Source organism: Aspergillus aculeatus, assembly GCF_001890905.1.
Source record: "Aspergillus aculeatus ATCC 16872 unplaced genomic scaffold ASPACscaffold_1, whole genome shotgun sequence".
Taxonomy (NCBI): Eukaryota; Fungi; Ascomycota; class Eurotiomycetes; order Eurotiales; family Aspergillaceae; genus Aspergillus; species Aspergillus aculeatus.
In genome coordinates this window covers 3,113,241-3,137,601 of record NW_017962976.1, presented here as the reverse complement: position 1 = coordinate 3,137,601, position 24,361 = coordinate 3,113,241, and the positions used below count along the sequence as shown (strand labels likewise).

Below are 24,361 nucleotides of genomic sequence, written 5' to 3'. Positions count from 1 at the left end.
GTTAACTAGCACTGGTTACCAGCAGACTGCAGTAGGTTCAAGGTTTTGTGGCATGTTGCAGGCAGGTCTCGGGATTCGGATCGGGATTCACATCGACCGAGGTCGACCAGGATCAGGTCTTGATTCGAGTCGATTCTGGAGACAGTCGACTGCATATTCGAACAAGACAGGCTTACAAGAAAATGGTCATGTCCGAATGCCCAGTTCCGTGAACCGGCAGATGGGCAGTTACTGCACGTGACTGGTGGGCATAAGCTGGATGCCCTCGAATTGGGCATCTTCTGGATCTATGCAGCCAATAAGAATAGCTTTCTATACTTGAATGTTGTTGTAGCACTGTACCGTAGGTAAGGTATAAGTACAGTACCGTCAGTACTACCGTGAATGCCTCTATCTACCCGTCGAACTGTCTGCCCAGTAAGTGGGCAGGTCGGACCGGTTCTTGACCTGGACGCTAAGTGATTCGGGCAAGTAATCCTCTTCAAGGTTCCAACACCAGAGAACTGGGTAACCTTTACAATCGGGCATAACTAATGAGTTCTGCTGAGGGCATCTACCGGTGTATCTCACGTTGCGACGGAGGGGTTTGTTGACCAGCTCTGACCAGCTCGGCTTAGAAATCAAGGAGTGGGGCAAGTCGAGCGGAAAGTCTCCCTCATTTGCTTGCTTGTGGTATGGAGCAATTACGGATAGAATGATCACCAATCCAGTCTGTGACAAATGCCCGCGTCCCCGAGTCCGATACCACCGTATTCCATTTGTAATCCTTCCATTGCTGGCAGCTGTTCGCAGCGGCTGGTTTCTGGTATGATCGTATCGGGATCAATGGGACGGGCAGTTGGCAGGTTTGCCCCACGCTTACCAGGAAAGATACGTTACTTTAATCGGGAAAGATGGCGTAGAGATGCACCAGTGGCATCATCATCCCCTCCTCCTTTACCTAGGGTACCTAATTATCAATTCCACTGCCCGCCATGAGTGGGCTGTTCTATAAAGTCCCTCGGTTCTCCTCCAACGTCTTAGCTCGGTGCTCCTATCGACCTACTACCTTCACTTCTAAGACCTTTCTCTCTGCCCAGTTGTTTCGTTCGTCTGCTACCGCCAAGATGAGCTCCCCCGATATCACTTTGTATACCGCTCAGACTCCCAATGGAATCAAGATCTCCATTGCATTGGAGGAGCTGGGGTATGTTTTCTGTTTCCGTCAAGTCCATCAGAATCACAAGCTAATGAATGGTAGCCTGCCCTACAAGGTCGAAAAGATCGATATCTCCAAGAACACCCAGAAGGAGCCGTAAGTTCTGAGCCCGTCCCCTCTCTCTCACCTTCTACCGCCCTTCTTCCCCCTCCCAAATCAAAAGAACCTACCACTAACCAGACACAAAGATGGTTCCTCGAAATCAACCCGAACGGCCGCATCCCCGCCCTGACGGACACCTTCACCGACGGCCAGAAGATCTCCCTCTTCGAGTCCGGCGGCATTCTGCTGTATCTGGCCGAGCAGTACGACAAGGACTACAAGATCAGCTACCCGCGGGGCACGCGCGAGTGGTACGAGATGAACAACTGGCTGTTCTTCCAGAACGCCGGCGTCGGCCCCATGCAGGGCCAGGCCAACCACTTCGTGCGCTACGCCTCCGAGCACGTCCCCTACGGCATCAACCGCTACGTCAACGAGACCCGCCGCCTGTACGGCGTGCTGGACAAGCGGCTCAGCGAGAGTCAATCCGGGTTCCTGGTCGGGGATCACATCTCGTTGGCTGATATCTCGCACTGGGGGTGGGTGACGTGCGCGGGCTGGTCGGGCGTCGATATCGAGGAATTCCCCCATCTTAAGGCCTGGGAGGAGCGCTTGTTGAAGCGCGAGGGTGTGGAGAAGGGTCGCCATGTGCCTTCGCCGCACACTATCAAGGAGATGATCAAGGACAAGGAGGCGGCCGAGAAAAGTATGCGCGAGACGAGGGAGTGGGTGTTGAAGGGCATGCAGGATGATGCGGCTAAGAAATAGGTTTTCCTTGGGTCTGGTTTGGGGGGTTAGGGGATTAGTGGACTTTGGGAGGGTGGGGGGATCTCTGTAATAATGAATCAATCATGACTCTATTTTAATTCTCATTTTCTGGCTCCTCGAGATTATGGTGAAAAGTGAATGGAATATTGATGTTTAAAAAGTGAGCGAGGCAAAGAAGTAATTGCAGTAAGTTACTGACGGTAAGTCAGCTCACCTGCTGAAGCAGGCCGCGGCGGGCTTAGTCACGCAACCACGTGAAGAAAGCTTTTGCCACTCTCCCCCCGGAGGGCCCTGTTTTCTGGCCTTTGTAGTTGATTCGATCCCTCCCCTCCATCTATCTCACAGAACGCAAGATCCGCAAGGACACGATCCTGCACGGGAAATTTCACTGACCAGGTTTTGAACTGACTGACAGTGACATGGCTTGGCGCAACCAGGGAGTCACCGGCTCCAACAACGTCCCCTTGGGTCGGAGAAGGTTCGGCGGCGATGAGGCCCCAGAGGACGAGAGTCGCACCGCGACCCCGGCCTCTGCGGCTGGGGATAGCGCCTACAAGCGCGGTCGCAGCCCTGTTCGTGGTGAGTTACCCTTCCATCCACATTACATCAAGGTAAAAATACTGACGTCTCTAGCTGATCCTCCCGCGGACGGTGTCAAGAAGCGCAAGAAGCGCAACCGTTGGGGTGATGCGCAGGAGAACAAGGCTGCCGGTCTCATGGGCCTGCCCACCATGATCATGGCCAACTTCACCAACGAACAGCTGGAGGCGTATACGCTACATCTGCGTATCGAGGAGATCAGCCAGAAGCTGCGGATCAACGATGTGGTTCCAGCCGACGGTGACAGGTTTGTCGAACTTCCACCCATCCTCTCCTTCTCAATGCTACTGGAGAGACTAAACGTTGTGATACTCTTATAGGTCTCCCTCGCCTCCTCCCCAGTACGATAACTTTGGCAGACGTGTAAACACAAGGGAATACCGCTATCGGAAGCGTCTCGAGGATGAGCGCCACAAGCTCGTCGAGAAGGCGATGAAGACCATTCCTAACTACCACCCGCCCTCTGACTACAGACGTCCCACTAAGACCCAGGAGAAGGTCTACGTGCCAGTGAATGACTATCCAGAGATTAACTTCAGTATGATAACTAACCCTCTAACTCCTAACCGTTGCGTTGTGCTCTGTATTCCTACTTGAACCTCTGTGCTCGAGTCGGGCTTCTGATGACGACGTCGCCGCCGCGCGATGGGATTCTCTCCAGCTCGCTTCTTGCTAACCCTTGCTGCTTGATGTTGCACTCTTCTTTGCTCTTTCACCCTCAAAACAAAAACAGCTTGAACTAACACCTAGGCTTTCCGCTATCTTTTTAAAGTTGGCTTACTCATAGGTCCTCGTGGTAATACCTTGAAGAAGATGGAGACCGAGTCCGGCGCAAAGATTGCGATCCGTGGCAAGGGTTCCGTCAAGGAAGGAAAGGGTCGCTCTGACGCCGCTCATGCCAGCAACCAGGAAGAGGATCTCCACTGTCTGATCATGGCAGATACCGAGGAGAAAGTTAACAAGGCGAAGAAGCTGGTGCACAATGTCATTGAGACGGTAAGTTATTCCTTTGCTGTTGGTTCGTTCAAGACACCGTGCTCATGGTACATTAGGCTGCCTCCATTCCCGAAGGCCAGAACGAGCTCAAGCGCAACCAGCTTCGAGAACTCGCCGCCCTCAACGGTACTCTCCGTGACGATGAAAACCAGGCTTGCCAGAACTGTAAGTTTCCTCCCAATCATCCTTGGTCCCTCCTTCTGACACAGACAGGTGGTCAAATCGGACACCGCAAGTACGACTGCCCTGAGCAGCGCAATTTCACCGCCAACATTATCTGTCGCGTGTGTGGTAACGCAGGCCACATGGCTCGCGATTGTCCTGACCGCCAGAGAGGCTCCGACTGGCGCAACGGCGGTGGCTATGGCGGCGGCGGCGGCGGCGGTCGCAGAGCTATTGGTGGCGGCGACGCCGTCGACCGGGAGATGGAGGTAAGATTTCGTTCCTGTGTTGTGATTGATCGTTACTAAACTGTGACCAGCAACTTATGCAAGAGCTGTCTGGCGGCGCTCCTGGAGAGAACGGCCACGTACCCCGTCGCATCGAGGCTGGACCCGATCAGGGCTACGATGACCGTGATGCGAAGCCGTGGCAGCGTGGCCCTCCTGCCAGCGATGTGGCTCCTTGGCAGCAGCGCGGCCGCGACCGTCGCGACGACTATGGACCTCGCGACCACGGCAGTGCGCCTCCCTGGGCTTCTCAAGGTCGTGGCGGCCACGGCGGTCACGGTGGCCATGGCGGCGATTACGGCTATGGCTCGCAGGGTGGCTACGGTGCCCCTGGAGCTCCGGCCCCATGGCAACAAGCGCAGGCTGCCCCTCCTCCGCCCCCGGGTGGACAGGCATCGTATGGCTACGGAGGCTATCCCTCTTACCCTGGCATGGGAGCGCCCGGTGCTCCTCCTGGCTTGAGTGTGCCGCCTCCACCCCCGGGCATGCCCTCGATGTATCCTGGCAACAGTGGCAGCCCTCCCCCACCCCCTCCTGGCGAGGGACCGCCTCCTCCGGTATGTTTGCTTAACCGAGGTTGTAGGACACTTAACTAACCTGATACAGCCCCCGAGCGAGCAGCCTCCTCCCCCTCCCCCACCTGCTTAGGGCACTTGCAGAACCTGCAGGACCTTCAGCTCATGACGACAAAAGCCTACTGAATTCAGCTGCTGAAATGAACCATGAGAGTTGCTTTGATTTGGGATGAAATTCGACAGGATTCCGCAGGATAGTAGGGCGGCATACGTGGCGGGCGAGTCTGGATTCAACTGGACAGCGTCCGGCCTGCTGCTTTTATTCGTAGTCCATCAAGTGTACTAGCTAATCAATATTGTTCCTTTGTGTTTGATCCTCAAATCTCTGGTTGTGGAGAATCTAGACAGGCGAGGTGCCGAAGAGCAAAAGCCGGAGTGACGTTTATGGGGCCGGCCCCGTTATTGATGCCTAAGGCGGAGGAGACCTTTCTCCGCAATTTCGTGGAGAAGCTCAAATCGATCAATTTTTCTCCTTCAAGGTTGAAAGCAGTCCTCCAGATCGGAGAAGTAATCATGATTCATCAAGTCAAGTAGAGCATTAATTCTCATATCCCCTTTCCAGCCTTCCAGTCTTCCAGAGTTCAGGCTTCTTGGCCCTTTTTGTTTTTTTTTGTTTTTTTGGGATCACCAAAGTTTGATCCCCCAAGAAAAAGATAGGAGGGACCCGCCTCTTCTTCGTCTTCATCATCATACACCGCAGCCGCCGCAATGACAGGCGGGACCAACACCCACGGGGACCAACCCAGGAGAAGCTTTGGGGATGGAGGAGGAGGATACCAACCTCAATCCTCCTCCCCATCTCTATCCCCAAACCTCCACTCCCATCGCAAACCATGGCAATCGCAACCGCAGTCGCAGTCTCAATCCCGATCCCGACGCAGCTCTTCCCTCCGATCTGGGGGTGAAAGACATCCACAGCAGCAGCAGCATCGCTCCGACCCCGGGGCAAGACACGACCCCCCCTCCACTTTAGCATCAGCATCATCATCATCCAAATGGTACCGCGTCCGCTTGTTCCGGGGCATGGTCAAGGACGTCAAGCGCCGGGCGCCGTATTATTGGAGTGATTGGACGGATGCGTGGGATTATCGCGTCGTGCCGGCGACGGTTTATATGTATTTCGCTAAGTATGTTCTCCTTTTTTTGGTTGGGATTTGGGTATGGAGTTGGGGAGGTGAGCTTCGGGTTGGGTTTGGGATGGGTGTTGAGGATGATCAGGCTTTGGCTGAAAACTGACCCCCGTCGCATTTAGTATCCTCCCTGCGTTGGCGTTCTCCCTCGACATGTTCGAGAAGACCAACCAGAGCTATGGCGTGAATGAGGTGCTGTTGGCCTCGGTGCTCGGGGCGGTGGTTTTCTCGGTCTTCGCGGCGCAGCCGTTGGTTATTGTTGGGGTTACTGGTTCGTATTGTCTTCCTTTTTTTTATCTCGGGGGGTGTAGTGGGAGTAGTAGGGTGAAGGGGGGATTTATTGAATCTTCTTGATAATTTGCGCAGTGCTAATCTGTAGTAGGTCCTATTACGGTATTCAATTATACTGTTTATGATATCATCGCTTCGAGAGGCACGAATTATCTGGCGTTTATGTGCTGGATTGGCATGTAAGTCTCGCCCTATTCTCATGCTCTTTCTTGTAGTTGGGGCAGAGTAAGGCACCGTACTGACCAGTCAGATGGTCGTTGATCATGCATTGGTTGCTGGCCATCACCAACGCCTGCAATGGGCTGACCTACGTGACGCGCTTCTCGTGCGACATCTTCGGCTTCTACGTCGCGTTCATCTACCTGCAGAAGGGCATCCAGGTCCTGACCCGACAATGGGGCTCCGCGGGCGAGACCTCCGCCTACCTGAGTATCATGGTCGCCTTGCTGGTGCTGATGGCGGGCTGGATCTGTGGCGAGCTGGGCAATAGCAGCCTCTTCCAGAGATTCGTGCGCAAGTTCCTGGAGGACTACGGCACTCCGTTGACTATTGTCTTCTTCACGGGCTTCGTGCACATCGGCCATATGAGGGACGTCGAGGTGGCCACTCTGCCGACCAGCAAGGCCTTCTTCCCCACCGCGGATCGAGGCTGGTTGGTCCATTTCTGGGACATCAGCGTCGGGGATGTGTTCCTGGCGATCCCGTTTGCCATCCTCCTGACGATCCTGTTCTATTTTGACCACAACGGTGAGTACGCTCCCCCAAAATTGCGGTAGGCTAGACGTGGCTGACCACTCGACCAGTGTCCTCACTGATCGCCCAGGGAACCGAGTTCCCGCTTCGTAAACCCGCCGGGTTCCACTGGGACCTGTGGCTCCTGGGCCTCACCACCTTCGTGGCCGGTCTGCTAGGCATCCCCTTTCCCAACGGGCTGATCCCCCAGGCGCCCTTCCACACGGCCGCCCTCTGCGTGACGCGCGACGTTGCCGACGAAGACGACACCAACAAGGGCAAGGCCATCCGCATCACCGACCACGTCGTCGAGCAGCGCGTCAGCAACCTCGCCCAGGGCCTGCTCACCCTCGGCACGATGACCGGCCCGCTCCTCATCGTCGTCCACCTGATCCCGCAGGGCGTCCTCGCGGGCCTCTTCTTCATCATGGGCGTCCAGGCGCTCCAGGGCAACGGCATCACGCAGAAGCTCGTCTTCCTCGCCCAGGACCGCCGCCTCACCCCGGCCGCCAACCCGCTCAAGCGGCTCAAGCGCCGTCCCGCCATCTGGGCCTTTGTCATCGCCGAGCTGATCGGCTTCGGCGCCACTTTTGCCATCACGCAGACCATCGCGGCCATTGGCTTCCCGGTCATCATCCTGCTGCTGATCCCCGTCCGCTCGTTCCTGTTCCCGCGGTGGTTCACCGCGGAGGAGCTAGGGGTCCTCGATGGGCCGGCGGCGAGTCCGTTCACGATGGAGAGCGTGGGCGGGACGCACGGTTTGGATGATTCGTTTGGGGGCGAGGGGGCATTGGCGGGACACGACGGTGGGCGGAGCAACTCGAAGGCCCGCGGTGGTGAGGACAATGGTGTCTTTGCGAATCGGGACGAGAGTTCGTCGGAGTCCGTGGTGGGTGATGATCTGGAGAGGGGGGAGGTGTTTGAGATGCAGAGGTCGGCGGTGCGGCGGAGGAGTACCACGGGCGTGAAGGATTGATGTTTTTATGTGTATGCTTTGGGATGGCCAGAAGCTGCTCTGGTTGTTGTTCGAGTGGATGCTGGCTTGGGATAGATGTGTGTGAATGACTTCCGTGACGGAATTCTAGAGTCTAGATTCAACCCAGTTATATATAATTCTTGATCACCGCCCGATTGTATGTTGGTCAATGGTTTCTTAGAGGTCTTTCCACGTGAAAAGTGGCCAAGGTCGTATCAACTTGAGCGAGCCCACACATTGCAAAGCACGGTAGCTAGGCCAATCGAACTGAGTGAGGGCTATAGCAGAGTAAATATAGCTCGTATTGCTAACTACCGCTGACATGCAACCCCATCTGACCCACACAAGCAGTTAGTTCCCACAAGGAACTAAAACCACAGATATCAGGATATGAGATGCCTCAGGGGGTTGAGGTTTTGAAGATATTAAGTCATGTCACCAGAACAGCAACTACCGACCCCCAAAGGACCGTACTAGAGGCGCATGAAAGCTGCTTAGCCTAACACATCCATATTTTCATAACATGAAAATAACAAAAAGAAGGTCCAATACAAGATTGGATGGTGTCAAGGCCCGAGCCGCGGATCGAACGCGGGACCTCTCGCAGATATGCTTGGGTTTGTATCCCTAAGCGAGAATCATACCACTAGACCACCCGGGCTTGATATATTATCTGCCTGCTTTTATGATATTATCATCCATATTGTATGCAAGAACTAGCTTTGCACCGTGCAAAATAGAGTTCATCAAGATCAAAAACCTCGCACTAACCGAACACAGTTAGCTAGACAAACACACCGCCCACTGCGGTCAGCCTTTCTGCCGTCATATCAACCAAAAAAAAAGTCGAGCGCATGCTTCACATTCAATCTAACACGCCAAAAACCAAAATGGCGCCCTCACAGTCCCCTGAACCTATCCCGGACGAGTCCGAGTCTGCCTCGCACCACTCCGCATCTGACTCCGAGATGGAGTCCGAGTCCTCGTCCGACGAAGGCGGCGTCACCCTCGACGCCGATCAAAAGCAGCAACAGCAGCGCGCCCCCAAGAGAAGACGTCTCTCGAACTCCTCGACCGACTCCTACATCGCCGCCCCGCCGCCGGCACCCTTGCCCACACTCTCCCGCATCAAGCGCAAGGAGGATGTCGCCAGGGAGGCCGCCGCCAACAAGGCCGCGGCGGACGCGAACCCGGTGCTCATCAAGGATGCGCTGGCGGCAGGGCTCGAGGATGCGCGGTCCTCGTTCACCGACCTGAAGGTGGCGCCGTGGCTGGTGGGCTCGCTGACGACGATGGCAGTGCGCCGGCCCACGGCGATTCAGAAGGCGTGTATCCCCGAGATCCTGGCGGGGCGGGATTGTATTGGAGGCAGCCGCACGGGTTCCGGTAAGACGATTGCGTTTGCGGTGCCGATGCTGCAGAAGTGGGCGGAGGATCCGTTTGGGATCTTTGGGTTGGTACTTACGCCGACGAGGTGGGTTTTTCCCTTTTCTCTTACAATAAAAAGAAAGACAGAAGAAAGAAGCACGGAAAGACGGACCGACAGAGAGAAACGCGATGCTAACTTTTTGAGGGCAGAGAACTGGCCCTCCAAATCTACGAGCAAATCAAAGCCCTCTCCGCGCCGCAGAGCATGAAACCCCTCCTCATCACCGGCGGCACCGACATGCGCTCACAGGCGCTGGCCCTGTCGCAGCGCCCCCACGTGGTCATCGCCACCCCCGGCCGGCTGGCAGACCACATCCACACCTCGGGCGCGGACACCATCCGCGGCCTGTCGCGGGTCCGCATGGTCATCTTGGACGAAGCTGATCGCCTCCTGTCCCCCGGGCAAGGGTCCATGCTCCCGGACGTGGAGACCTGCCTCAGCGCGGTGCCATCGGCCGCCGACCGGCAAACGCTGCTGTTCACCGCAACCCTGACCCCGGAAGTCCGGGCCCTTCAATCCATGTCTTCATCATCCTCATCATCAGCGAAACCCCCCATCTTCGTCACCGAAATCACCTCCGCCAACAAGTCCACCATCCCGCCGACCCTCCACCAGACCTACCTCCAAGTCCCGCTGACCCACCGCGAAGCCTTCCTGCATGTCCTCCTCAGCACCGACGCCAACGCGACCAAACCCGCCATCATTTTCACGAACACCACCGCCACCGCCGACCTGCTGGAGCGCATGCTCCGCCGCCTGGGCCACCGCACCACCTCCCTGCACAGCCGGCTCCCGCAGAGCGAGCGCAACGCCAACCTCGCGCGGTTCCGCGCCGCCGCCGCGCGCATCCTCGTCGCCACGGACGTCGCCTCCCGTGGATTGGATATCCCCTCGGTGGAGATGGTGGTCAACTACGACGTGCCCCGGAATCCGGATGACTATGTGCATCGTGTCGGTCGTACGGCCCGTGCGGGCCGCAAGGGTGAGAGTGTCACGCTCGTCGGGCAGAGGGATGTGGCACTTGTGCTTGCCATTGAGGAGCGGGTGGGGAGGAAGATGGTCGAGTGGGAGGAGGAGGGCGTGAGTGTGGAGACGAGGGTGGTTAGGGATGGGGTGTTGAAGGTCGTCGGCGAGGCGAAGCGCGAGGCTGCGGGCGAGATGGATGAGGGGAGGGATGTGTTGGGGAGGAGGAGGGTCAAGTTGAAGAAGGTGAGGTAGTGGAGGGGGGTGCTTCCTGGAGGTCGTTGCGATCGAGATATGGGATTGTACTGTACATAGGGTGATGAGCTGGGTCTTATGGTATCTATGGCATTGTTTTAGGTTGAGTTGGCTAGAATCAGTAGATGGGATTGGCTCATGTTGGGCTGATTGCGTATAACTCGATAGAGCGAAGCGAAACTGGTTGTGCACAGTCCGACTGCCTACGGTGTCTGAAGACGCGGTCTCTTCTGACCACACATCCTCATCCTCCGAGCATTATCTAAGACTTTTTTCAAGGAGGCTCCTTGGAAACCATGCATGTAATCCCGCATTATGCAGCAGACTACTAGTAGCGATACTATGGAGAGTCCTGCCATGCTTCCGAGGCCATTGGCCCTAGTGTGTAGTACGCAGACATGGTACAGTACACGAGTAGCTCTAGGGGGACTATCCTGGCTAGCTCTCATGGGATTGACTCGCTCAGCGGACAAATCTGACGGCCACAGTTCGCGTGGCATGGTCAAGAGAAAGAAAACATATTCTCTGTAGATCTAGTCTTGATCGCTGGTTACCAAGTATAAAGATCAGACCGCGGGGCTAGACGGGACTCAAGACGCCTAATGTTTCTGGGGAATGTCGGGCCTTGGAGAGTATGTCGACTACCAAGGTTACTGAGTTGCAGGCTGCAGTATGGACGAAGATGCGCTGCACGACTATGCAAAGACCAAGGTCCTTCGACGCGCGCTGAGGGCGATCTCCAACGCGATCAAGCAACATCAATCGTATATTGTCTAAAGAAACGATTGACGATTAAAGAAAAAGTCATACTCAACAAGTTAGCAATTACCCCATTGTCAATGACCCCAATGTCAAGTGGACACCCACCAACCTCCTTCTCGACGCGTGGGACACGCTACTAAAGAGGGTTTACTGTTAGTTGAAGTTGGGTTTGGTTTAGTTTAGTTTGGCCGGCAAGGAGACGAGCGAGCGAGACCCGGACGCCGACGCGGATGACCACACGCGCGCCGAGCCCACCTCCAACCTACCTTACTCTCCGGACATCCTCTTTCTCCTCCTCCCCCTCAAAGGCCATTGACTCTTCTGACCGAGTCCAGTCTCCTTGTCTTGAATACTCTCCTTGCTTCCCATTCCTCTGGGAACCCGGTTCGTCTTAAACAGAAGTTTGGGTGTACTGTACTGTACAAGTTCCAGCACGTGTTGGTAGTTCTCGCTCTCCTGGTCCGGAACTACTTTAACGGAACTACTACTGGAGTACAACACGTCCACCACACACAAACACCTGCTCTTCTTGCTTTTTGTTTTTTTTTTCCTATCCCCTCTTGTGGTTCTCCTCTAGTACTTCTATCAGGAGTACCCTCCCTCTCTCTCTCTCTCCCTCTCCACCCCACTCACCATGCATTCCACCGTATCAGCACATACCAGCCCTGTCAAGGACGGCAGGCGGATTCTCGGCGAGAAGACCGTCAACGCGTGCCTGTCCCCCGCCCGCCATCGCCACGCCTCCTCCCTCTCGCCGGTGAAACGTCCATTCCTGGAGACATCCTCGCTCACCTCTCCGTCGAAAAAGCTTCTCCCGTCGCCGTTGTTTGCCGGTCAGAAACGCACCATTGACCAAGTCGAGGGCCATCGCGAGCATGAGAGCAGTGTCCGCGAGCGCGCGCCGAGCCAGGCACCGGCACCGGCACCAGCAGCAGCAGTCTCAACCCACGTGCAAGTTGAGTCGGCTACAAAGTCCCCAGTAGTTGCAGCAGATGAACATGTAAGTAAACGCCATAAGCCTCTTTTTGAAATTCATGTATAGGTTACTAACATCCAGTCGCGTGCTCAGATCCTATCCGACGCGACACAACAACCCAATATTCCTGATCTAGAAACACAACAACAACAACAACAAAAACAAAACGAAGTAGAACCACAACAGCAGCAACAACAACAACAACTACCACCCCGGCCTCAACCCAGCGAACTTCCAGCACAAACCCAACCCACCTCCACGCGAGCAGTCCTCTCCGACCCAGCCACGCGCAAACGCTTTATTCAAGAGGTACGTCCCCCACCCCAAATCCCATATAAACGTGCCAACTAACCCCCAAAACAGAAAGCAACCCTCCTCCGCACCCGTCTCCAGACGGCCATGCGTCACGTCCGCGACCCGCAATTCGACCGCCGCCTCTCCGAGCTCGAAGCCCACAGCCAAAAATGTCCCCGACTGACCGCCGCCGTCGTTCTCGAAACAAGCGGATCCCAAACCCCCACGCCGAAAGACACAACACGTATGGCGGCTGCTGTAGCAGCTGCTGCAGCTGATCCCAAGACCCCGGTCCCGTTCGTCACTACCTCCAGCCCGTCGAATCTGCAACAACCCGAGCACAACACATCACCTGACAACGACAACAACAACAACAACAACCAGGCGTCGGGGCTATCGTCGCCACCGCTCTCGACGGGGAATGACGCTGCGTCTGCGCGGGAGGAGGAGGAGGAGGATGATCCGATGAAGACCCCGACGCAGAAGATGTATCGTCATACCACAGGAACAGGGAAAGACGCCTCGCCGATGATGCAGTTGAGCAGTCCGCCTGCGACGGTGTCGCGACGGAGAACAGGGACGGGGATGGGGACCGTGCTCGAGGAGTCAGACGTTGAAGAGGACGGGGTGAGTCTTCCGGAGACGCAGAGGCGGTTATCGCAGAAGGGGGATGCGGTGGATGGGTTGTTGAAGTTGATGGGGACGGCGGAGCAGCAGCAGGCCGAGAAAGCAGAGGCGCGGACGGGGTGATTTCATTGACGGACTGTTGTGCTTGCTTGTTGCTCCGCGCGGCAACTGGGACATATGGAATGGAATTCCTTTCGAGGATAGCGTTATGCCTGTCTGCTGCCGCTCCGCCGGATATGATCTACCCAGTGTCCAAGCTTGGTAGATTATGGCAATCGCGGCTCTTAGCTGGGACGGAGAGATGAGGCCCCGGATTAGATGCCATGCATGTATTGTATATAGAATAAGGGGAACTTAGAGCTATCCGGATGGTAGAGATGGATGGCAGGGCATGCGAGAGAGAGTCAAGTCAATCATGATACCCTTCCTACTTTCACCTTCCTGGTCTACTGTCCTCTACTACTAGGTCTCCGCAATTGAATCATGCTAATTGCGGTGATGCATGGGTAGGTATTTTTGAGAGTGATCTAGCCATTGATAAGGCAGCACTAGCATGCACCAGGGACAACTGAGTTGTTGCTGGTAGGCTGGTTGCCGTTGCGCCAAATCACTAGAGTCGGCGTTCCTCTCTTTTGGTTTGAAATAAGATCAGTTGGTGTTATGCTAGTCACTTTCCACCCGTGGGTTTGCATGTACTTAGGGCATGTCGCATCTTTGCTCATTTCGTCGCAATCGGGGAGAGCAACCCACACGAATTGGGCTGCAGTCGAGGGAATTATTGTTCAGGCGGAAATACGATCTGGGACTTTTGATTTGTTATTAGTGTGATCAAACAATCATTTCTTGTTTTTTTGGGGGCACAGACTACAGGACAGTACATCTAGGGGCGTGTTGTGCTAAGCTTTGTCGGTGAGCCCTAAGTTAACGGGCCCAGCTGCTACCTCAGGTGGAAAGCATAGCTAGGCGATTAAGCTTCTGGATGAGAGGGGACTTTTGTAGGGTCATGAAGTAGAAGAATTGGAGATGGATAAGGTTCAACACCTCAGTCACAAATCAGGTACAGACTGTTTGTACATGTGATCTTTACCAGTAATAGGCAAGTGGACAGGACTTGCAAAGAGCCGTTTCAGTACTAATGGGAAGTACTTGACCTAAGGGCGTTGATGATCAGATATGGTATCTTTATCATCATTGACTTCGACACTGTAAAATGCTAGGGCTGTGATCAGGCAATGGAAAAAGCAGCCACGGATTACCTCAGCCCCATCCCTCCATCCCTACACCCCAGCTTTCCCCGCATTTACCACTTCCTCCAGCTCTGGTTCTTCTTCTCGAGCTTCTAGAATCCTCTACTCAGTTCATTGCCCCCAACTATTGTCACCGAGACTCTGTGACTCTGTGCAACACTCCCAAGCATCTTCCTCGTCCCACAGCTTTGTCGATCCTTACTATTTATACTTCCCCCGCAGATCTGTCAGTGGACGGCGCGGATTGATTGCATCATCATCGGAACTGCTGTAACATCTGATCCGTCCCTGAACCTCGCGGCATCCTTCTTTCATCTCTCAGCTGCGGTCAGATGGCATTGCTACTCTTACATCCCTGAGCACGTCAATATCATTATTTTCGTTGGAACTGGCCACTACTGAGCCGTGTCTCGACATGCGCCTCTCCCTTGTACTCATAGCCGCCCTTCAGGCGACTGTGAGTATCGCATCCAGCTTGACCCCTCCGGTTTTGCCCCTGATCGTGCGGAATCCGTATCTCAGCACCTGGCTGGGCAATGCTCGAGATGAGCCCTGGTCTAAATGGCCCATGTTCTACACTGGGGAGGAGCTGGGGTTGTCCCTCATGGCCCAGGTCCCCAGCACAGGCACTGTGTATCCTTTGCTCGGCAAGCCTCATGAATCAGTGTCGGGGTAGGTCAACGTCGCCCCGAGGACGAATCCTATGATTTTGCTAATGGTTCACTCTACAGTGCTTTACAGATCGATTATCCAACCTACCTTGGAGCCAATTACGACGCGTCTACCACCAATTTGACCTACCGTATCAACTCCGCAACTACCGCGGCCCAACACCAGCTCGATATCACCGTATCTTTTCTTTCTCCTATCACCCCTACGTCGACTCTGCGGCAGTCGATTCCCGCCTCCTACGTGTCAATCCACGTGCATGGCAACGCTAGCATAAATGTCTATATGGATATCAACGGACGCTGGGTGAGCGGAGACGCGGGTAGCCAGCTTACCTGGCAATACGATGGATATGGCTCCGAGGAGAGCAAGCCAAGCTTACGCAGATGGCGTCTCCAGAGGAAGTCTGAGTTGCTACTGTCAGAGATCCGAGATCGTGCGGAATGGGGGACTTTACATTTCACCGGACCGGCTGTGCGTCCTCAGACCCCCCATTGAAGGCGGAATTCATCGTGGCTAATGTGCCGACTAGGGCGTCCAATACCAATCCGGAGAGGCATCAGCCGTGAGAAGCTTATTCTCAACCCAAGGTGTCCTGGACAACATCAACGACGACGCCTTCCGCGCCATTGGCGACCGTGAGCCGGTCTTTGCATTCTCCAAATCTTTCGTCTTTTCCCCCGAGGATGGCCGCAGGAGTGACAGCGTGACCTTCACCCTTGCATTGACCCAAGATCCAGTCGTGCAGTATGCCTCAGCGCGCGGGCTGACCCTGATGCGACCCCTCTGGGAGTCGTGGTTCCCCAGTGTCGAGGCATTGCTTAGCTTCCACTACAGTGACTATTCTCATGCTAGCCTCCTGGCTGCGAACTACTCAGCCCAGCTCGCTCAGGATGCCTATCAGTCGGGTGCTCATGATTATGTGGATATCGTCGCGCTCTCCGCGCGCCAGGTCATGGGAGCAACCACTTTCGCGGGGACTCCCGACGATCCCATCCTGTTCTTGAAGGAGATCTCCTCGAACGGCAATTTCCAGACCATCGATGTCATCTTCCCGGCTTTCCCCTTCTTCTTGTACACCAACCCGCGGTGGCTGGCGTACCTGCTGGAGCCGTTGATTGAGCACATGCTGAGTGGACAATATCCAAACACGTACGCCATGCACGATCTGGGGACGCATTTCCCCAATGCGACCGGTCACCCGGACGGAAACGACGAATACATGCCTGTGGAGGAGTGTGGTAACATCCTCATCATGGGCCTGGCGATTGTCAACTCCCTTCGCTACTCGGAGGATACTGCTGCGACCTCCATCTGGTCGACGCAGGGTGCATCTCCCGAGTTGCCTGAGGAAACTCATGGCAAATTCCCTCTGGTCAATCTGCAGATGTTTGGCGGCATCGATCACCAAGACGGCCGATGGGGTGGAGGCACGCAAGGCGAGCACTTGGCTGAGAGATGGGTCCAACGCAGTTATCGACTCTGGGATCAGTGGACAGGTTACTTGGTGGAGTTCTCCCTCGAGCCCGCCAACCAACGTAAGTCATACCTTCGTGGCAGTAACCAGGCAGCGAACTGACACAACCACAGTGTCCACGGACGACTTTGCCGGCTGGCTTGCTCTGCAGACCAACCTGGCCCTGAAGGGTATCATCGGCATCAATGCCATGAGTAAACTGGCCGAGGTGGCGGGCTACCACACCGATGTCACCTACTACAAGGTAGGTCATCGATTTTCCGCTCTCGAACCCGGCTTTAGCTGATCATCACAGAACATCTCGGATACCTACATCGCCAAGTGGGAGGAATACGGCATGTCCCGCGACCAGACGCACGCCAAGCTCGCCTACGACTGGTACGGATCCTGGACCACGATCTACAACCTCTACGCCGACGCGCAGCTCTGCTTCCACCTGGACGGCACCGACAACTCTCCCGACTCCGTTCCAGTGCACAACATCGGCCAAAAGCCACTCACCCCCGCCCCTCCACGCACCACCAAGAAGAAACCCGGCTTCGTCCCGCGCCACATCTACCAGCGCCAATCGATCTGGTACCACAACGTGCGGCAGAAGTACGGCCTGCCGCTCGACAGCCGCCACCTTTACACCAAGACGGACTGGGAGTTCTTCGCCATGGCGGTCGCCGGCGAGGAGGTGCGCCGCGAGATCCTCGAGTCTGTCGCCCGCTGGGTCAACGAGACCGTCACCGACCTCCCCTTCACCGACTTGCACAACACCGAGGGCCGCGGCGAGTTTCCCGGCCCCAACTTCTACGCCCGCCCCGTCGTCGGCGGCCACTTCGCCTTCCTGGCCCTCCAGCGCGCCTGCGGCGGGCGGGCGAGGGAGGGCTTGGCCTTTTTAGATGGCAGTGGCGTCGCGGACCCGGAGGGCACATTCTCGGCTGCCACCTTGGCTGATTGGGAGGCCGCTGCGGCGGAAGCGGTTGCGCAGTTCGGTGGCTATAGCTCTGAGAACACGGAGCTGTAGCCCAGTACTCCGCAGTCTAGGTTCCTGGTTTGTGCTAGTATCTCCTAGGTATATATACGCAGCGCCGTACTCGGTGATTCCTTGGCTGCTAGTTTGGGTAGGAAGGAAGTTGGGACCGTAACCATCTCTATCTCTCTCTCTCTCTCTAGACAATTGAATTGAACCTCAAATGCCCCGACCGTACCACTCCGGACACCTCTTTGGTGCTACATAGCTAAGGCTAGTCAAGTAGGGCAATCTCTCCACACTTACTTACCTATCTGTATAGTCAGGTTTCCACCAGGAGGGGGGGAGCATAGTACACGTGCAGTCTGATGAGGATGGTAGGATAGTAGCATAGTAGACTTAGCATAGTAGAATAGTGAAATATCAATCCGGTCAACGGGAATAAATCATCTCGTACACTGTTTGGTGTATACACTATACTAGATAGACAGAACTATGCAGAATCATACGTAGTCCCAGCCCACAATCACAAATCATCGTATCTGCCAGCCTGCCACCTACAAACCTTCAGCATTCATCTGCGTATCAAATGAGCGACTGCCTGGCTGAAAAGTGGGGGGTTGGGTGCACCGCGAGAGCGAAGATGCAGCAAAAAACCTATGCAAGATATACAAAGTACAGTACTTACTAGTGCATTGCCGGGGAATGAGCGTATCAAGAAACCTAAATTCCGCGATGGCTGATTCGAGCGATCGATCGATCGATCGATATCGATTACCAAGCTTTTTTTTTTGTGCATTGAATGATGTGTGGGTGGGTGGGGAGGAGACCAAATAGGACGAGATATACATGTCCAGCCATTGAGATTACAGGATGCATTAACTCCAAGGCAAGACGACTACTTCGAGATTTCTTGTTGCAAATGGGGCGAAAATCTTCTCATTTTTTTGGGGAGATATTTTGAGGAGTCATATGCAGCTGTCCTGGGACTTGCATAATAGGTGGCGATCAGATTTGCTTTGCTCTCAAGACACGCGATCAAGCCCCGGGCAAAAGGGAAACTAACTGCGCACGGAAAAGACAAGACGGTCCGACTACCTTAGGGAACTTGAAGAGTGGTTCAAAGGATGGGGAAGAGGTTTTCCTGCGCGCTAGGGCTGGAAAGGACGAGGGGGAGAAAAAAATTAAGATAAATTAACGGAACACATCGTGTCAATTGTGAGCGAGTTAATAGAAAAAAATTTTCGTTTTTTTGGAATCGGGCAGATGGGGGGTGAGTTATTTAGTTAAAATAAGACACACGCGCACACACACGCAAGATTTCTTTCGACATGGGGACATGACGGTGTTTGGGGTTAGGCATGAACACATTTATTTGCCACCAAGGCTGGGGAAGTTCTTCTCGTCGACGGTGACGGAAGCGCCGCTGGTAGCAGCGCCGCTGGGGCGGGGAGCGTTGGTGTTGTTACCACCACGGCCGCCGCGGCCGCCGCGAGCACCACCGCGGGCACCACGGCCACGGGGGCCGTTGGCAGCACCGCGGGGGGCCTCGACGAAGCGCATGTCAACCTCGAGGACGTTCTTCTCCTTGCGCTGCTTCTCGCGCTTGGACTTCTCCTCCTTGCCCTTGATGTAGGCCTCCTCCTCCTCGCGGGGCTTGAGCTCCTTGGCGGCGGCCCACTTCTTGTCGAGCTTGGAGCCCTCGTTGGCGGCACGGACGGGCTTGGCGCTCAGGTCCTCCTGGGCGGCCTTCTCAGCAAGGTAGTCGGCGAAGGACTTGGACTTGTCGGCGGGCTCCTCCTCGGCGGCGGGAGTCTGGGGCTCGTTCTCGTCCTTGTGGGCGATGTCCTCTCCGGCCTTCTCATCGTCCCAGGTCTTGTCACCGCTCTGGTTACCCCAGCCCTGGTTCACCTGCTTGCGGGTGTCGCTACAGAACGCATCAAGTTAGTTTTCTGTGTGATCCTGTTCTCCGCCCGCATGTGGAACTTTCAAGTGAGGCATATCGCTGGCGGCGGTGGGTGAAATAAAATGGTTGCTTACGTCTGGCCGGTGCGGGACTGGCGGTCGTGGCGGACACGCTCACCACGCTCACCACGAGCGCGGAATCCGTGGCGCTGGCCCTCCTTGGGGTCCTCGGTGGCCTTCTCGCGGTTGTTGGTGCGGCCGGCGTTGCGGTCGCGGAAAGCTATCCGATCGGAGTGTCAGCCGGGGAAGGGTGGGGTTGCTGCGGGTTGTGAGACATGGTTATGGAACGTACCGGCCTCGTTGCCAGTGGCACGGTTACCGCGGCGAGCGTTGTTGTTCTCGGCACGGGGCTGGGTGCTGGGAGCTTCCTTGGGAGCATCGCGCTTGCCAACACGGGGAGCAGGTCTGTCTACAGCCCTCGTGGGAGGCTCAGGCTCTCTGTTGGGGTCCAATTCAGGATCATTGCCTGTAGTAGCGAAGCGCACGTGCACGCAAGAGGTTAGAGATTGATCGCTTCTTTCATTATGCATCAACAGATGGGCAGGTGAGTGGGATGAGATGGATGGCAATGCGGATGGATCCGCGAGTCGCGCAAGGGTATGTTATGTTGCAGGTGAAAGTAGCACAAACGAGGGTGGATTTGAGGAAGCAGCAGGAAGAGGGCGAGAATTACCAAGAAGCTCGTAGAGGTTCTATTATCACGAAAAGATATGTTAGCCGGGGACATGTTAGATCCTCGATGGGATGTGGTGAGTTCTTTGTGTTGGGCGCTGGGCAACCGAGTTGGACCGAAAGCAACCTGGTCAAATCCCTCGCTCACAACCCCGCTCGCTCGCTCGCTTCCCACTCAGAACAGAAGACCTTCCCAGCTCAAATTGGCGGCCCAGGACCTCCCGAAACGAGCGGATTGACGCGGAATTTGGTGGTGCTGGCTCCCAATCGGCGCGGTAAACGATAGATGACGATGGAATGTCGCGAGAAGTCCTCCTCCTCCCCTCGACGTAGGGAAAAAAATAAAACGCACCTTGGACCGGACGTCCGCCATGACGCCTGGTTTTATGCGGGGCCTTCCGGGGAAGGCTCTGGTCTATCACAACAATTCGGGTCCGACTGAACGGGTGACGGATGGTCGACACAGGCAGAAACCTAGACGACAGTAGGTATCCGGTCTCTCCTTTGGGGATGGGAAATGGGATAGGGGAGATAGAGGGATAGTGGTTGGAGTGAAGGGGTTGACTGACAGTACGGTGGATGGAGGCAACGTTTGTGGTTGCACTCGCCCAATCCGGTAAGGTGCGGATTGCTGCTAAGCGAATTCGGCAATGAGCACCGTGATTGGTTGAGGGGAGCTAGGGCTTAGGGTAAACGGCCAGCGGATGACGCCCTGATGATGCTCAGTGATCACCTGCAAGAAGAGCTTCGAGGTTCTAGGTTCCCAGAAGCATACGAGCTTGCAATCGATGACCGTTGCTGAGCCCATTGTTCACGGCCAATCTGTCATCATTGCTGACAGGGTGAAGCATATTCATCTACTCGGGTGGTGGGAGCTGCTTGTTGGCTACTAGGTAAAGATTGACCAGCATCCAGACTGGTTTCTAAGTAAGCGAGAGGAGCTCCTCCCGCAACGGAGCACTGTACAGAGTAGATAGAACCCTGTCTAGTCTATCTATAGCAATGATTGAACCCCCTCTCCTCCCCAGATATTCATCATTGGATACAATGTCCCCAGTCTCTCGACTAGTGATCCTGCACAGAACGAATTGAAACTGTCCACTATTCCGCTTCTGTATGCTCGTGCTCAAAATGCTCTGCCATTGGATATTGCTTGCTGAGCAATGCTGTCATTGTCCGACACGGGTAACCCACGTGACCTTCCACCCATGTGACCCCGAGCTCACCTACAATTCATGACGCATTCAGGGCGCTGGAAATGACTCGCTATAAAGCAAATCTCACTTGGAAACCATTATCAATCATGTTCATGAGAGCTGAGAGATGGCCCCGATGCAACTGCTCGGCAAGCCGGTCATGCATATATAACGAGCTAAAAATAGACCAAGAATAGACAAGCCTCGCATGAACCACTTTCTTTCGACGCTGCTTTTCTTTGAGAATAGAGAAATCACACAAAATACCGACCGCGACATCAAAACGTCAGAAACGGCAGTGAAACATCAAATCATATGGTATCAACCGCAAAACGCCAGGCAATGCTTCGAAGCTTCAACTTTTGTCTTCCAGTCATAAAGGTGCTCGGGGGCACAGCCAGGGAAAGAAGCCTGACTCCATCCTCGCGAACATCACCCGCAGATGAGAAGTCGCACACATGCAACGCATGGAAAGAAGCAAACATAAGAAACAGGAACTCAATGACGCGTACTATTTTGTTCGTAGCTAAAGGGGGTTTGGAAGTGCATGCTGGCACTGAGCCCGAACGGATCAGCATCCAGCATGGGCTCATAGTTGCCCAAGATATGATTGGAGGAGGTGGTCGGGGCGTTATTGGTGCCATACGCGCCGTTGGTCCCTTCGGCAGCATGGGGGTGGTATTGATTGAGACCATGCTGTCCCATCGGATGGGCGCCCGGAGCCACGGACCCCGGGTTGTTGTAGCCGGACACATAGGACGAGGCCCCTACAGCCGACTCATGCTCGTCGTCGATCATGTCTGCCTGGGCATCATATTCTTGTTCTATGGGGTGGTTAATGCGGAGTTGACAAGCTCACAAGCAGAGATCTTACCTAATTGATCGTAGTGCTTCTGGAAAGGAGATGGATAGTAGGCCGAAGGAATACGAGAAGCACGAGGGCCCGCAGCACTGGGGAGAGCAGACTTTGGCTCCGCCGTATCTGGCTGACCAATACTCATTGGAGGGGTCGTCTGGCTGAGGTTCCGCGAGTGGGCAATCATGTGCGAGCGTTGAGTGTGCGGATCCACCCCAGCCGGAGACATCGCACCTTGGAAGGGGAAGGCGGGCGACTTGGCATGGGATGGGGAAGAGGCATGTGAGGGAGGCGTGGCCTGATACTGAGGCGAGGGAACGCCGTATGCGCCATCGCGATGCTGAGACATGCCAAAAGGTTCCTTAGGGGCGATGCCTTGGGGATGCCTTTGAGCGGAGTTGCGATTGACAGCAGCGCGCTCCAGGGCGGAGGGCGGCTTGGTTGTCATCAGGTTGGGCTTCGCCGGAGCCGTACCGGGGGCCCCAGCCTTGAGTCGCAGTTCAGCTTGGACATCAATGCCTATGAGTGGTCAGCATGGCTGAGACAAGAATAATTTTATCGGGAGATTGGATGCATAGAAAAGGACACCGACCTTTTTCGAGAAGGATACGTTCCAGTAAGGAATTCTTATATCGCAACATCAAGCACTCATCAGCTGCGGTGCGATGGTTCTGTTGCAGCGTCTGAAGAGACTCCTCATTGCGCTTGATAGTTGATTCAAGCTGACGAATGTATTCTGTGCGACGCTCCCGGAATGCAGCCTGGGCCTGGCGGTTGCGTTGCTTTCGCTCTTCCGAGGTGGCGTAGATCTGATAAGGGTCGGGTCAGTCTAGTGAAGCTAAAATGCAGCAAGATAAGGAAGAAGGAATCAGGAACGAACAAGGGGGGTAAGAATGAGATAAAGCAGGTGGAAGGGGAGAGTAGGTGCATTGAAAGATAAAGCAGGAGGGCGAGGGAGGGATCTGACAGGACGATAAGGGACAGAAGGGAAAGGTGATGATAATGATAAATGATAATCGTGCGGGGCCCCGGACTGGCACGCAGGGTCACCTCCCGCCCAAACCCAACCCAGAGAGATAAGAGATGAACCAGAGGGGGGAAACTCGAAAATTATAAAAAGGGAGCAAAGGGACTTCGTCTCTCAGAAGATCAGATCAGTTTTCTTACGTACAGGCTTTCTTCCACCCTTTCGCTTTTGTGTCTGGGCCACATCCTGGGTTAAGATCTCGCCATCCGCCTCAGGCGTGGACACTGCCGAACTGATTGAACCCTCAGGCATCGGCTCTGACTTGGGAATGACCGGATCCGTGGCCGGTTCATTTTGAAGGGGATGACTGGTGGTCTCGACCATAGAGACCATTGGAATTCTAAAGGAAAACGGGGGGGAAAGGACTTCTGATGTCTTGTCCCCCTCTTCCGTGAAATGATTCTTTGCTTGGATGGAAATTGCCTTGAGGGTTTGGGGGGAGGGGGAAGGAAATGGGAAGATTTCCTTGGACAGCGATGATGTGCCCCCCTTGCGTTCTTGCGTGAGTTGGTGGTGGGAATTCGATGGTGGTATTGGATGAGTCACCCAACAGAATCCGGGGTTTGGCTGATATAACCTAGAAAGCCAAAGGAGGGGAAAAGAGGAGAAAAAAAGAGGGGAAACTTTTAGATAATGGAAAAAGAGTCCCCCCGGAAAGAGAACAGGCCAGATGACAGATCGAAGATCAGATACGTCTCAGGGACGAACAAACAAACTTTGACCTGCTTAACACTTCACGGGACACGATGTTCGCCAAAGCTGGGGTAAACGCGGTGAGAGGCGTTTTAAGATTAGATGAGATAATGGGAATGTCTCAATGAGGTAAAACACGTCAGTGTTTAAACCACTTGATAGGGAAGAAGATTGATCCCGGCGGGGAAGGGCTGGGCTGCTGCTGCTGCGAGATAGTAGTTCAGACGCAGCAAACGCGCGGATGGGCGGCAATTGGGGGAGGAGGGGGGGAACGTGCGAACTCAGGCTGAGGGTCGCAGGGAGTCCGGCGGAGCAAGTGACATAAAAGAAATTGGGAACAGTGGTGAGATAGCCAGCGAGCGTCGGCAGGCAGAAAGACGTGGTGGGAGGAAGGAGAAAGTGGGAAAGGGCGAGAGGGTGGGAAGATGTGAGGTAAAATTATTTACTAACAAGAACGGGGTAGACCTTAAGAGGGCAAAGCAAAAGCATAAGAGCGAGACTAGTAGTCAGGGAAAATTTGGAGCAGAAGGAAGGGAAC

The 24,361-nt window shown here is 55.0% G+C and overlaps 8 protein-coding genes and 1 non-coding gene across 9 annotated transcripts; 6 read left to right on the top strand and 3 right to left on the bottom strand.

Moving 5' to 3' along the window:
* Positions 1–1,106: 1,106 nt before the first annotated feature.
* Positions 1,107–2,008, top strand: ASPACDRAFT_56592 (glutathione S-transferase family protein; the record flags this gene model as incomplete). Its single annotated transcript, XM_020203149.1, has 3 exons — positions 1,107–1,186; positions 1,241–1,294; positions 1,387–2,008. 3 exons carry the CDS (start codon positions 1,107–1,109, stop codon positions 2,006–2,008), a joined length of 756 nt encoding a protein of 251 aa, XP_020061543.1.
* Positions 2,009–2,318: 310 nt separating this feature from the next.
* Positions 2,319–5,049, top strand: bbp (putative zinc knuckle transcription factor/splicing factor MSL5/ZFM1). Its single transcript, XM_020195484.1, has 8 exons — positions 2,319–2,587; positions 2,642–2,855; positions 2,929–3,146; positions 3,381–3,604; positions 3,661–3,769; positions 3,818–4,035; positions 4,086–4,610; positions 4,660–5,049. The coding sequence occupies exons 1-8, from the start codon at positions 2,428–2,430 to the stop codon at positions 4,699–4,701; spliced, it is 1,710 nt and encodes a 569-aa protein (XP_020061542.1). The 5' UTR covers positions 2,319–2,427; the 3' UTR covers positions 4,702–5,049.
* A 143-nt stretch (positions 5,050–5,192) lies between these two features.
* ASPACDRAFT_110526 (anion exchange family protein) lies at positions 5,193–7,911 on the top strand. Its single transcript, XM_020195483.1, has 5 exons — positions 5,193–5,755; positions 5,881–6,029; positions 6,141–6,228; positions 6,300–6,796; positions 6,853–7,911. The coding sequence occupies exons 1-5, from the start codon at positions 5,337–5,339 to the stop codon at positions 7,755–7,757; spliced, it is 2,058 nt and encodes a 685-aa protein (XP_020061541.1). The 5' UTR covers positions 5,193–5,336; the 3' UTR covers positions 7,758–7,911.
* Positions 7,912–8,327: 416 nt separating this feature from the next.
* Positions 8,328–8,418, bottom strand: ASPACDRAFT_t21. Its single transcript has one exon. It is a non-coding gene; the product is annotated as a tRNA-Pro (tRNA).
* A 197-nt stretch (positions 8,419–8,615) lies between these two features.
* On the top strand, positions 8,616–10,607 carry dbp8 (ATP-dependent RNA helicase DBP8). Its single transcript, XM_020198682.1, has 2 exons — positions 8,616–9,231; positions 9,336–10,607. The coding sequence occupies exons 1-2, from the start codon at positions 8,648–8,650 to the stop codon at positions 10,402–10,404; spliced, it is 1,653 nt and encodes a 550-aa protein (XP_020061540.1). The 5' UTR covers positions 8,616–8,647; the 3' UTR covers positions 10,405–10,607.
* An 834-nt stretch (positions 10,608–11,441) lies between these two features.
* ASPACDRAFT_110524 (uncharacterized protein) lies at positions 11,442–13,561 on the top strand. Its single transcript, XM_020195482.1, has 3 exons — positions 11,442–12,166; positions 12,236–12,451; positions 12,506–13,561. Exons 1-3 carry the CDS (start codon positions 11,801–11,803, stop codon positions 13,184–13,186), a joined length of 1,263 nt encoding a protein of 420 aa, XP_020061539.1. The 5' UTR covers positions 11,442–11,800; the 3' UTR covers positions 13,187–13,561.
* An 829-nt stretch (positions 13,562–14,390) lies between these two features.
* Positions 14,391–17,702, top strand: ASPACDRAFT_1852144 (putative glutaminase). Its single transcript, XM_020197235.1, has 5 exons — positions 14,391–14,982; positions 15,042–15,453; positions 15,512–16,517; positions 16,570–16,700; positions 16,752–17,702. The coding sequence occupies exons 1-5, from the start codon at positions 14,726–14,728 to the stop codon at positions 17,466–17,468; spliced, it is 2,523 nt and encodes an 840-aa protein (XP_020061538.1). The 5' UTR covers positions 14,391–14,725; the 3' UTR covers positions 17,469–17,702.
* A 656-nt stretch (positions 17,703–18,358) lies between these two features.
* stm1 (putative telomere and ribosome associated protein Stm1) lies at positions 18,359–20,582 on the bottom strand. Its single transcript, XM_020204283.1, has 5 exons — positions 20,404–20,582; positions 20,053–20,071; positions 19,672–19,845; positions 19,455–19,599; positions 18,359–19,341 (listed from the first exon to the last, which is right to left on the bottom strand). Exons 1-5 carry the CDS (start codon positions 20,422–20,424, stop codon positions 18,786–18,788), a joined length of 915 nt encoding a protein of 304 aa, XP_020061537.1. The 5' UTR covers positions 20,425–20,582; the 3' UTR covers positions 18,359–18,785.
* Positions 20,583–21,745: 1,163 nt separating this feature from the next.
* Positions 21,746–23,463, bottom strand: ASPACDRAFT_56585 (uncharacterized protein; the record flags this gene model as incomplete). The annotated part of the gene is made up of 4 exons (XM_020203148.1): positions 21,746–22,071; positions 22,122–22,622; positions 22,696–22,912; positions 23,275–23,463. The coding sequence occupies 4 exons, from the start codon at positions 23,461–23,463 to the stop codon at positions 21,746–21,748; spliced, it is 1,233 nt and encodes a 410-aa protein (XP_020061536.1).
* Positions 23,464–24,361: the final 898 nt, after the last annotated feature.

What these genes read in the sequence shown, in the direction of transcription:
- stm1 (XM_020204283.1), bottom strand. Translation starts at nt 20,424, where the DNA reads ATGGCGGACGTCCGGTCCAAG. An exon ending in TGCCACTGGCAACGAGGCCG is followed by an intron (nt 19,600 to 19,671) that starts GTACGTTCCATA and finishes CCGATCGGATAG; the next exon opens with CTTTCCGCGACCGCAACGCC. An exon ending in CAGTCCCGCACCGGCCAGAC is followed by an intron (nt 19,342 to 19,454) that starts GTAAGCAACCAT and finishes TGCGTTCTGTAG; the next exon opens with CGACACCCGCAAGCAGGTGA.
- ASPACDRAFT_110524 (XM_020195482.1), top strand. Translation starts at nt 11,801, where the DNA reads ATGCATTCCACCGTATCAGCACATACCAGCCCTGTCAAGGACGGCAGG. An exon ending in TAGTTGCAGCAGATGAACAT is followed by an intron (nt 12,167 to 12,235) that starts GTAAGTAAACGC and finishes TCGCGTGCTCAG; the next exon opens with ATCCTATCCGACGCGACACA. An exon ending in GCAAACGCTTTATTCAAGAG is followed by an intron (nt 12,452 to 12,505) that starts GTACGTCCCCCA and finishes CCCCCAAAACAG; the next exon opens with AAAGCAACCCTCCTCCGCAC.
- ASPACDRAFT_110526 (XM_020195483.1), top strand. Translation starts at nt 5,337, where the DNA reads ATGACAGGCGGGACCAACACCCACGGGGACCAACCCAGGAGAAGCTTT. An exon ending in TTTATGTGCTGGATTGGCAT is followed by an intron (nt 6,229 to 6,299) that starts GTAAGTCTCGCC and finishes CTGACCAGTCAG; the next exon opens with ATGGTCGTTGATCATGCATT. An exon ending in GTTCTATTTTGACCACAACG is followed by an intron (nt 6,797 to 6,852) that starts GTGAGTACGCTC and finishes CCACTCGACCAG; the next exon opens with TGTCCTCACTGATCGCCCAG.
- dbp8 (XM_020198682.1), top strand. Translation starts at nt 8,648, where the DNA reads ATGGCGCCCTCACAGTCCCCTGAACCTATCCCGGACGAGTCCGAGTCT. An exon ending in TTGGTACTTACGCCGACGAG is followed by an intron (nt 9,232 to 9,335) that starts GTGGGTTTTTCC and finishes TTTTGAGGGCAG; the next exon opens with AGAACTGGCCCTCCAAATCT.
- bbp (XM_020195484.1), top strand. Translation starts at nt 2,428, where the DNA reads ATGGCTTGGCGCAACCAGGGAGTCACCGGCTCCAACAACGTCCCCTTG. An exon ending in AAACCAGGCTTGCCAGAACT is followed by an intron (nt 3,770 to 3,817) that starts GTAAGTTTCCTC and finishes TGACACAGACAG; the next exon opens with GTGGTCAAATCGGACACCGC. An exon ending in CCGTCGACCGGGAGATGGAG is followed by an intron (nt 4,036 to 4,085) that starts GTAAGATTTCGT and finishes AACTGTGACCAG; the next exon opens with CAACTTATGCAAGAGCTGTC.
- ASPACDRAFT_1852144 (XM_020197235.1), top strand. Translation starts at nt 14,726, where the DNA reads ATGCGCCTCTCCCTTGTACTCATAGCCGCCCTTCAGGCGACTGTGAGT. An exon ending in CCTCATGAATCAGTGTCGGG is followed by an intron (nt 14,983 to 15,041) that starts GTAGGTCAACGT and finishes TTCACTCTACAG; the next exon opens with TGCTTTACAGATCGATTATC. An exon ending in CCGATGTCACCTACTACAAG is followed by an intron (nt 16,701 to 16,751) that starts GTAGGTCATCGA and finishes TGATCATCACAG; the next exon opens with AACATCTCGGATACCTACAT.